At 41.8% G+C, this 12,128-nt stretch overlaps 1 protein-coding gene across 8 annotated transcripts in view; it reads left to right on the top strand.

The window, feature by feature from the left end:
* LOC144510005 (zinc finger protein 385D-like) overlaps positions 1-12,128 on the top strand; it is a 388,192-nt gene that overhangs the window by 206,288 nt on the left and 169,776 nt on the right. For 6 of the 8 annotated variants that reach the window (XM_078239134.1, XM_078239123.1, XM_078239145.1 and 3 more), the window contains exon 3: positions 6,416-6,526. The exons of the other annotated variants lie outside the window; for them this stretch is intronic. In XM_078239134.1, the coding sequence (XP_078095260.1) occupies positions 6,416-6,526 (111 nt within the window). The remainder of the gene's footprint in view (positions 1-6,415; positions 6,527-12,128) is intronic. 8 annotated transcript variants of the gene reach the window in all.

The following is a 12,128-nucleotide window of genomic DNA, read 5'->3' as shown; positions in this document are numbered from 1 at the left end:
TGTAACAGTCTGCCCAGTTATCATTGGTTAAGTGCAAGAAGGGCTGTAAATATGGTTGGTGACACTTGCCAGGCATGACCAATCAGGCTGATCACCTTGGCTTGCTTGTTCATGCCGTGTCACATAAATCCTGATCACTGGAGTACTTATGAAAACCATAAGAACATAAGAGATGGAGTAGGCCGTTTAGTGCTTCATACCCGCTCCACCATTCAACATGATCATGGTTAACCTTCTATCTCAACTCCACCTTCTCATGTTATCCCTGTATCCCTTAATTCCCTTAGTACCTGTAAATCTACAGTATCAGCATCTGTCTTGAATAGATTCAATGATTGAACATTCACAGCTCTATGAGGTAGAGAATTTTTAAGATTCACCAACTCTTTTGAGTGAAGAAATTTCTCCTCACCTCAGTGTTAAAAGGACTGACCCCATATTCTGATACTTTGATCCCATGTTCTAGATTCCTCAACTAGGGACAATATTTTTTGGTATCTATACTGTCAAACCCTGTTTGAATCGCATCACTTTGCATTCTTCTAACACTCCAAGAAATATAGGTCTAAGTATACTCAATATTTCCTCATCCCTTCATCACAGGAATCAGTCTATTTAATCTTCCTTGCACTGCCTTAAGGGCAAATATATCCATCCTTAATGTGAGACCAAAACTGCACACATGTCTCCAGGTGTATTCTCATCAGTGCCATGTATAATGGTAGTAAGACTTCTTCAGTCTTATACTTCAATCCCTTTGTAAAAAAAGCTAACGTACCATTTGCCTTCCAAATTGCTTGCTGTACCTGCATGTTAATGTTTTGTAATTCATGTATAAGGACACCATCTGCAACTTCCTGTGTCTTCCTCATGGCTTATACTTTCATCTAAATTTATCACGAGAAAACCTGGATATATTACACTCAGTCCTCTTGTCTGAGTCATTGATATATTTTGTAAATAGCTAAGGCCCAAATACTGATCGTTGTGGTACCCCACAAGTTACAGTCTGCCAACCTGAAAATGCCTTGTTTGTTTCTGCTCTCTGTTTACTATCTATTAACCGACCTGCAAACTATGCTACTATATTAGCCCCAATCCCATGTGTACTCATTTGGCGTAATACCTCTTCTGTATCACCTTATCAAATGCTTTTTTGAGAATCTAAATGCTTGGCATCCACTGGTTCCTCCTTGCCCGTCTTACTGATGACATCCTCAAAAAACTCCAACCCTGTTGATTTTCATAGATAGAGGTCATAAGTCATAGAGGTTTACAGCATGGAAACAGGCTCTTCTGCCCAATTTGCCCATGCCACCCTTTTTTTTTAAACCCCTAAGCTAGTCCCAATTGCCCGCATTTGGCCCATATCCCATTATACCCATCTTACCCTTGTAATAGTCTAAACACTTTTTAAAAGACAAAATTGTACCCGCCTCTACTATTACCTCTGGCAGCTTGTTCCAAACACTCACCACCCTCTGTGTGAAACAATTGCCCCTCTGGGCCCTTTTGTTTCTCTCCCCTCTCACCCTAAACCTATGCCCTCTAGTTTTAGACTCCCCTACCTTTAGGAAAAGATATTGACTATCTAGCTGATCTATGCTCCTCTTTATTTTATAGACCTCTATAAGATCACCCCTCAGTCTTCTACGCTCCAGAGAAAAAAGTCCCAGTCTATCCAGCCCCTCCTTATAACTCAAACCATCAAGTCCCGGCAGCATCCCAGTAAATCTCTTCTGCACTCTTTCTAATTTAATAATATCCTTTCTATAATAGGGTGACCAGAACTGTACACAGTATTCCAAGTGTGGCGTTACCAATGTCTGGTACAACTTCAACGAGATGTCCCAACTCTTGTATTCAATGTTCTGACCAATGAAGCCAAGCATGCTGAATGCCTTCTTCACCACTCTGTATACCTGTGACACCACCTTCAAGGAGCTATGTACCTGTACCTCTAGATCTCTTTGTTCTATAACTCTCCCCAACGCCCTACCATTAACTGAATAAGTCCTGCCCTGGTTCAATCTACCAAAATGCATCACCTTGCATTTATCTAAATTAAACTCCATCTGCCATTTGTCAGCCCACTGGCCCAATTGATCAAGATCCCGTTGCAATCCGAGATAACCTTCTTCACTGTCCACTATGCCACCAATCTTGGTGTCATCTGCAAACTTACTAACTATGCTTACTAAATTCTCATCCAAATGATTAATATAAATGACAAATAACAGTGGACCCAGCACCGATCCCTGAGGCACACCGCTGGTCACAGGTCTCCAGTTTGAAAAACAACCCTCTACAACCACCCTCTGGCTTCTGTCATCAAGATGTGGAGACTTCTGTCATCAAGCCAGTTTTGTATCCATTTAGCTACCTCACGCTGGATCCCGTGAGATTTAACCTTATGCAACAACCTACCATGTGGTACTTTGTCAAAGGCCTTGCTAAAGTCCATGTAGACAACATCAACTACACTGCCCTCATTTACCTTCTTGGTTACCCCTTCAAAAACTTCAATCAAATTTGTGAGACATGATTTTTCACTCACAAAGCCATGCTGACTGTCTCTAATTCGTCCTTGCGTCTCTATTTTTCAAACATAATCTCCTTTTCCTAAATCTGTGTTGATTCTACTTAAACACATTAGTTTTCTAAATGCCCTGTTTCCACATCTTTAATATTAGATTCTAGCATTTTGTCTACAATTGATGTCAGACCAACTTGTAGGGGTATGTTTGCAACCATCCAACAGAATGGCTGTTAGAGCTTCACAAATCTATAGGTCTAATGTCACAATTTATCTTGAACGTTTGAGCCTCTATTTGTACTAATTGTCTGCCAAAACCTGTCTGCAGATGTGAGTGTGTCAGTAACAGTGGGTGGTTAAATGCCTGAGCAGCCAGGCTGAAGTATATATTATCACAGAAATTACCAGAGAAAGGAAAGACTATAGTCTATCTACTTTTCTTTGTCTCATCCTGGAAATGTTACAGCAATCATCAGTTGTTGTTGATTAACCATGGCAATCAATCACTATCAATTAGTCTGCAACAAACATGTGCATTCTTTCGCTGCACGATTTTGACTTACCAAGTCAATGTGTCACATGATTAAGAGGCCCAGATCCTGAGATATTTGGTCTCTGCTCCCCTTTCCAGTTTTAATACCTCATGAGCAGAGGAGGACAGAGTATCCTCTGCCCCCATCCACCTCCCTGAGTATTGGTAATCATTGAGAGTGAATGATTGTGCATCTGTGCGAAGTTGATGAGGAGCAGAAGATGTTTTAATGATTCTGTGTGAAGCTCTACGGTTTCTGTTGTAGAGACCTGTGCTACTGCTGCGGCAGCTTGAGTACCCTGGACTCTTTCATTCTATTATGAAACATCTGTCACCATCATGAAGAGTTGACTGCATATCAGCCTCCACATTTGTAATGTTGCTGTGTTTGAAACACAGCTGACATGAAACCCCCTTCTGCTTCTGTTTGATTTGCAATCAGTACTGCTTAACAGTGAGGACTGCTGCAGAATTTGATCAGTCTGAGATAAACTGAAAGACGTGCTGGTTAGGTGCATTGACCCAAACAGGCGCCAGAGTGTAGCGACTAGGGGAATTTCACAGTACCTTCATTGCAGTGTTAATGTAAGCCTTACTTGTGACTAATAAACAAACTTTAAAAAACTTTTAAACTGCTAATGGGTGCTTTATTTCTTTTTTAAATTACCTACATACCAAACCAGTCATTGGATCTAAATATGTTTCTTTAGCTTGCTAGATTGAAGAGCAAATCAGAAAAATTCTTTGTAGTCAGTGATTGCAAGTGATTTTAATATTTATGACTTTTTTTTTAATACCACATTCAAATGCACACAGTGAAATCACCTTAAACATTCGCTCCCTCCACCACCGGTGCACTGTGGCAGCAATGTGATCTATCTACAAAATTCACTGCAGCAACTTGCAAAGGTACTTTTGCCAGCACCTTCCAAACCTACAATCTCTACCACCTAGAAGAAGAGAAGCAGATGCATAAGAACACCGCCTCTTGCTAGTTCCTTTCCAAGACACACTTGGAACTTTTGACCCTGTGCCGCAGGGTCAAAACGCTGGAACTCCCTAACAGCACTGTCTGTGTACCTACATCACATGGACTGCAGCAGTTCAAGTAATCAGTTCACCACCACCTTCTCGAGGGCAATTAAGGATGGGAAATAAATGCTGACCTGGCCAATGACACCTACAGGAATGAATTTTAAAAAATCAAATGCTGAAGCAATTACAGTTATTTTTTTATTTCCAATTTATATCTTCTTTGACCTTTTTTAAGGGAGTTGAATTTTATATTTGTCAAGGTGAAGGATATCAATGGTTCCAGCAGACAGGACAGGATTCTTGACTCTGACAAACGTTCTACTCTTGTGCCAGGATCAGTCCTTTGGTTCTTCCTTCCAATGCCTTCAACACTTGAATGTCTTTCCTGTGTGTTGATGACCAGGTCTGGTCTGATCTGACTAGGTCACAATACAGTTTGTGCATGACTTCCTCTGGCTTATAATCTATTGATTGGCTACTTAATTCAGCATTTCAATTATTTTCTTGAACACTGCTCTGCATTTATTGGATCTGTTAAGTGTTGGCATGATTAAGACTAGGTCTTTTCTGCTTTTGTTCTTCACGTTTGTAACACCATTTATGGAATTGGTGTGACACCATGAAACTGAAATTGAAACACATGCCAACATAAAATTGGTAGGGGGAATAGTCTCAGCATGAATTGGGGCAAAGATAGATGAGAAGAGTATCTACCTTCAACTGAGAGGCCGAAAGTGTTAGCTTTAATTGGCAGGAGAAAGTGATGACAAAAAGGGCTGAAATATCAAAAGGATATTGGAGCAGATAAAGACACAGAGAGACATCCTAACCAGGTCATGGTGATTTGATTTGATTTGATTTATTATTGTCACATGTATTAGCATACAGTAAAAGTATTGTTTCTTGCACACTATATAGGCAGAGCATACCGTCCATAGAGAAGGAAACGAGAGAGTGCAGAATGTAGTGTTATAGTCATAGCTAGGGTGTAGAGAAAGATCAACTTAATGCAAGGTAGGCCCATTCAAAAGTCTGATGGCAGCAGGGAAGAAGCTGTTCTTGAGTCGGTTGGTACGTGACCTCAGACTTTTGTATCTTTTTCCCGATGGAAGAAGGTGGAAGAGAGAATGTCCGGGGTGCGTGGGGTCCTTACTTATGCTGGCTGCTTTGCCGAGGCAGCGGGAAGTATAGACAGAGTCAATAGATGGGAGGCTGGTTTGCGTGATGGTCTGGGCTACATTCACACCTTTTGTAGTTTCTGGCAGTCATGGGCAGAGCAGGAGCCATACCAAGCTGTGATACAGCCAGAAAGAATGCTTTCTATGGTGCATCTGTAAAAGTTGGAGAGAGTCGTAGCTCACATGCCAAATTTCCTTTGTCTTCTGAAAAAGTAGAGGCATTGGTGGTGATGGTGGTGTTGATGACATTTTTTTTCCATGCAGACTGTGAGCTCTATGATAAGCAACTGAATGGGTCACAAAGAATATTACTGATCTCTGTACTGAATAAATATGTTAGATTCCTAGTTGCATTTTTTAATAGTCTATCTAACTTTACATTAATTCTCTTGACCCCCACATACCTTCAAAAACAACACAAGTATAAAACCCTCACCTAAAACTTGGCCACACGTAGGTTGATATCTTTGATCTAATATCCATTTATTGTCACTGTACAACAGGTCTGTGAGTCAATATAATTTCTTTCTGGACATTTGTAATGGGGCCTTTATATATGTGCACGAAAATTAGCCAAACAGCCAGCATTGCTCCAGTGAAGCTAATTACCTGTGAGCACAGTCCCAGCCAGCCAAATCTGAAACTTAAGAAGGTCACATAAAAAAGAACTGCTCTGCCAGAGAAGCCCTATGTTAACCACCATGAAATGTTAATTGTGTTAGAATTACACACAAAGCACTTCTTGGAACCGAGAATGTTAGCCACAGCATTAACCAGACTATGGAGTACCAACCGACTGTGCAAGAATGTTAATACACAGATTCAAGTCCACAGCTTCGTAAACAGAAAACTCAGCCCAGTTTGTTGTGTGAAGAGACTAGAGGAGACCTACAGGGAGGGTGTGAGGAATAGCTAACTCAGTTTGCTTTTCTAATAGCCAGTTCCATGCTACTGGCAGAAGCCTTAAAAGCCACTCACTTGCCCCATCTGCAGAATCAGCTTTGCAATTTGACTTTAGGGAGGGGGAAAATGCAGCAAAAAAACAACTTAAAAATACACAACATTCAGTAAGTCAGACTGTGACCTTTGAAGGAGATAAAGAAATCTAATTGAATTTCTTGTCCTTTTTCACAGATGGACCCAGTTCAGAAAGCAGTGATAAATCACACGTTTGGGGTTCCTCTTCCTCCAAGAAGAAAACAAGTAATTTCATGCAACATCTGCCAACTAAGATTTAATTCTGATGTGAGTGTACAAGGGACAAGGATGCATTTGAGCCCATAGTTGATTGCTCCAGAGATAACACACAAATATCTTGATGGACTTTAGGCAAAAGCAAACGCTGTTAATGAAACACCGACTCAGAGTGGCATGTTCTAGTGTTTTTAGGGCTGGTTTTTGTTGTAGAAATTAGCTTTATTGTAGTGGCTAACTGGTTATTTTGTATTCCAACCCTGGCATCTCAACTGTTAGTTTATTTATATTATTGAAAACCTGCAGTGAAATAATAGAGAAGAGGAATGTTAAAAAAACTTGAATGTCTTATTCAGATTTAGGACCTTGAAAACAAAATGTTGGCATGTTGTCAATGCCAATTATTTTGCAGATGAAGAATCTTTTGACCCATTCAGCAGCTTATCTCAGTCATCAATCACTTTTTGTCATGGATGAGCGGCAGTTCAGATTTGTTGTTCAGACTCACCAGTGCGAAAAGTTTTGCACCTGGAGGCTTTAGAAAATATTCTCAAATAAAGGGTGCCACTGTGCCTGGCTTTGTACAATTCACAGAGCTACACTAGAGGTATATTCCATCGGTGAAATGTGTACAAACAAAGCCTCCTAATCCAGCACCAACCTCGGCTAAAAAAATTGAGGTCACTGAAGATCATGTGTAGAAGTTGTTAAAAAAAGACGTATTAAATAACCTTCCAAGTGCTGGAAATACATTGTAGTTCTTGCAGAAAGAATTGCTTTTTCCAGAGCAACTATATACTAGATATATGTAAACAAAAAATTGGTTAAAAAAAGATATTGATATTGTTCTTTGGGAGTAAAAAAGTGCTAAAACAGCCAAGTGTCATGTAACGTCATGTATCAATGACACAACAATACATTTTGATGTATTTTACATTATTACGTTAGTTCATTTACGTTGTGAGTCAGGCTTTGGATGATGATACAGAGCAAAAGACTGAACTTTTAAGACTTTGGCACACCAATCAAACAGTGGTGGCTTTACAAATGTTTTTCAGTTTTGCTTACATTATGGAACAACTGACTTTTGCTACTCACTAGTGTCAATAAGTGAAGGATCCGATGGAAGAATCACTACCAAAATGCCACCTTCCACATTCCAAATAGATAGCAAGAGATCACAGGATCCCAAGATCACATATATACCTTCCTCGGGGATTGAACAGACACAGAACTGCACAGTCACATATCCATCCTTCCTATTGGATCGCTGTAGCTGCATGGAGAAATGTAGAAGGTCGCTGTGATAACCCCCACGATGTCCATGGGGAATCACTGATTGACCTCCCTGTGGGACTTGTTGAGTATGAATTCTTCTGGTGACAGGCAGTGCCCAGCTGGGACTCATTAGCTGAGCTTTTTATAAGGCAGGCCCTGGACTGGGCCTGCTGAACTGTAGTCCCAGGCAGAGACCAGTGTGTGTACACCACTGTAGTGGTTTTGCTTTGCATTCTGTAATGAACTTTGTTCCTTTCCAGCCGGGCTTCCTAAGTCATTACAGTTGCAATCTGCAGCATCAAGCTATTCACATCTGCTGGAAACACTAATGCTCACTTGTGGAGATATTGAGTCCAAGCTTGTTGTTTACTTTGTAAGAGGCAGGCGGAGGTTTCACATCACACAGGTTATGGCGGAAACTCAGACAACAGGATCTCTGCTGTCATCCGAATATTCCACTGATCTCCTCCTTAGGTTACTGCAGGAGATGGGTGGATTACCCTCCCATCTCACTGCTCCCTCCCCATTCCTCTCTGTGGAATTTTCTAATCTACCACTGTAACCTAGCACGAAAATTGCTGAAACCCTGGAGAAATGTATCACAGGGATTTTGCTGGTCTGCTCCTGAAAAAATGTGAAGTGATGCATCAGGTAACCCCTCTAGAAACTCTCAATGTCAGTTGCTATGATCAGGAACGCATTGCCTTAAAGGGTGCTGGTGGCAGATTCAATGGAAACTTTCAAAATAGTATTGAAAACCCACCCAGAAAGGGGATGTTTATAGCACTATGAGGATAGAACAGGGGATTGGGTCTAATTAGATAGTGCCTTCAAGGAGATGGCACAGGCATAATAGCCCGAATGGCCTCATTCTTCGTAGTATGATTCAATGATTCACTTGCCTCCACACCCTGCCTTGTGAAGTTATTCCAAAAATAAAGACCACCATCTTGGTAATATTTTCTTCCATCCTGCCAGAATCAACCTAATCTCAGCTTAAACTCTTATCTCTTGTTGTGTTGTTTTGAATCAATTTAAATAGACCTGACTGATCCTTAACATTATACATACTACGTGAATAAGCCAGAAAAGTCTATCATATAACAGGTGCATAATAATCATTTAGCATTTTTAAAACAGCATTTTGTCACAGGCAGAGACATCGATTCTTCATGGATACCCATGATAATAACCTGCATTTATATAGCACCTTTAATACAGGAAAACTGCCCAAGGTCCTTTGAGAGTGCAATGAGACACAAAATTCACACCAAGACAAAGAAGGAGATATTAGGATAGGGCATCGCAACCTGGTGGCCATGTCCTGCAGTGGAGTCACAAGATGAGATTCTGGAGTCACGGGCTCTGCAGCAGTCATGGTTGCCATGGATCTCTGACTGAATGTTAACAGGAGCGAGACTCCTTTAAATCCTTGCTTTTCTTTGAATGGTGGGTACAGCCTAAAAGGCTGATGCTTGAGACTTGACTGCTGCTCTAAAAAAAGCAACGGAAAAGGTAAGTTTGTGAAAACTTGTGAAAAAATCTGTCTTGCATCCCCTCACCCAGCTTCACAGGTGTCTCCTTCCCACCCCATCCCCAACCATCCCACTCTCACAGTCTCCACAAAGAGCCATGGCAATTTCAAAGCTTAAAATGGAGGCCCAGGGGGGAAAATGTTTGTGAAGCACTCTAATTAGGACTGGTAAAGTGCGTTGTAAATAACACCTAAAGAAAAAGATGGGGAGGCATTAACATTTAGGGAGGGAAATCTAGAGTTTAATTTCCAGAGAATTGATGGCAGAGTTGTCAGTGATGAGGTGAAGGAAGCGAGGGATGCATATAAATTGGGAGAACACAGGGTTTTTGGATGATTATAGTATTGGCGAAGGTTGCAGGAATGGCAAAGGTCATGGAGGGATTGCAACATAAGGATTGGAATTTTAAAATCAAAGCATCGGAGGACAGGAATGAATATAAGTCAACATGCACAAGGTTGATGGGCGAATGGGACTTCATGCAAGTTAAAATATGGGCAGCAGAGTTTTACATGAACTGTTTTCCAAAGGATGAAAGATGGGAGGAAATCCAGCCAGGAAAACATTGATATAGTCAAGAATGGAAGTAACAAAAACATGGATGAGGATCTGCACCGGCAGATGGACTGAAGTCCCGATGGAGATGGGTAATATCACAAAGATAAAAGTTGGCATCTTTGTATGGGAGAGGGTTATGGAGTCTCCAGAGGTAATGTTGTGGGAGTAGGATAAGATTGCAGGAGATTCTCTGACTATGACTAGATAGGTAAGTGCGGAACCAGGCGAGGGCAGTCCCACTCAGCTGGAAAAAGGCATTTGAGTAGGTTGTTGTGGCCAATCATTTCAACGGTTGTAGAAGTGTTCAAAAGGACAAGGATTATTAATTTAAGTAATGAATGCATCTACACAAATATAACTTTTTGCAGCTATGAGATTGGTCCAAAATTCCTAAGGATGGGTGCTGTTGGTCTCTCATCGTATGTTTTGGGGTGATGAAAGGAACCCCGAGGAAAACAATTGGGTTGGGTCTCTACCATTTTAGTTTGTTGTTTTCTAAAGGGCAGAATCTCTACCTGCTCATCAGAAAGCAAATGGTAGACAAGTCTGTGGCCTAACTATGCCATGAGTTCCTGCTCCTTAGTTAGAACAGGCAACATATCATTGGGAGTGGATTCACTGAGTTTTTTTATACAATTCCCGAACAATCCATAGGATATCAGTATGTTTATACCTTCTATTTGTCTTCTTTTTTGTGGTGCTAATTGGCTGAGAGGCAAAGGAAAATGGGACTAAGATCTGAAAAGTCTTTTCTCAACCCACACTGGCACCCATCCATGTCCAGGCATTATTCCCTATGGCTGGTAGCAGCATTTGCCCCGCATTGGCAGAAAATAATTCAACTCCTGACAAAATAAAATTGCCAGAAATGAGTATTTATGCTTTCAGAGCACTTATTCAGACAGAGGTTAAGAATGTAGTATAGTCAATGGAGAGCTCCATCAAATACAAAATAAATGGCTGAATGTTTCATTCCTATTATTATCACACTGCTGGAGACTACAGTCCTGAAATGCTGCATGTACTTTCATTTCAGAGATTATGTAGTAAATCAGCTGGGTTGCCTTGGTGAATCAGTATGCATTGTATCATGTGTGGAAGAGGCAACTGAACAGAGATAGATGTATCTATGCTACCAGATAGACTTATCAAAAGAGCACATCTTACAGAATAATGCACAAGAGATGAACTCCCCACTTCAGTATCTGTATAATGTTAAGCTTCCTTGATGGTTAAAGCATACTTGCTGAGAAGCTTCTGTTTTCTGTTTCCAAGATGTTCTATATGTAAAAGTCCACATTACTTTCAATCTAAAATGTAATTTAATACTCTTGGTCAATGCTGGGTTTTAGTTGGAGCATTAGAACATGCATCCATAACTAGTGGTGAAGTTATGGTTGTGATGCACGTCAATTGAACACGAGGCACAAAGCTTCGGTAACAGAAGGCTTTTATTGTCTAACAATGGAACTTAATAGAACGTTAACACACTATCCCAGACTGACGAGGTCCCGCCCGAGCAGGGGGTCTTATACCTCTCCTAGGAGGCGGAGCCCGACTGGGATGTGCCACAACAGTAACAACCACAGGTGTATCAATCCCACCCTAGCCCAACAACAACATTAGAACAATCCCACAGTGGGAACCAACGATAGTTCACCACATTCACCCCTTCTTTGAGAACAAAGGCCGGCGGGGTACGAAAACAGACTAAAATGTCAACAGATTATAAGTTCAGACGGTCTGGAGGACCGCACCGTCATTGTGACCTCCTCAATACCGGCGGTGACACCGGAGTAGGTGCTTGCGGTGGCGTTCTCCCCAAAACAGCGTCCAGCTGTTCTCCCACGGACTCACAGGCCGGTTGACCCTGATGAAGCGGTAGTGCAGGGGATCCCGGTACATTCTGCGATGGCGCTGATCTCCGGGGCTCAGGCAAGCTGTGCATTGGAGTAAAACTGTTAAGCACCGGTCCCGGTGCTGTCCGCGCCACGTCCGGGGGAGAAATAAGGGATAAGGGATTCGTCACTGGGGGTATGGGAGCGACAGGAGTTGCTATGTCCCCTGCGGGCGCCAGGTCTCGGATCGAGACTGTGTCCTCTCGCCCGTCAGGATATGCCACATAGGCATACTGAGGGTTGGCGTGGAGGAGGTTGACCTGTTCGACCAAGGGGTCGGACTTGCGGGCCCTTACATGTCACCGCAGAAGGACGGGTCCTGGGTACGTCAACGAGGCCGGTAAAGATATCCCCGAGGACGACTTCCGAGGGAATGAGAACATC

This window comes from Mustelus asterias, chromosome 2 (genome assembly GCF_964213995.1).
Source record: "Mustelus asterias chromosome 2, sMusAst1.hap1.1, whole genome shotgun sequence".
Lineage (NCBI taxonomy): Eukaryota > Metazoa > Chordata > Chondrichthyes > Carcharhiniformes > Triakidae > Mustelus > Mustelus asterias.
This window is presented reverse-complemented; position numbering and strand designations above follow the sequence as displayed.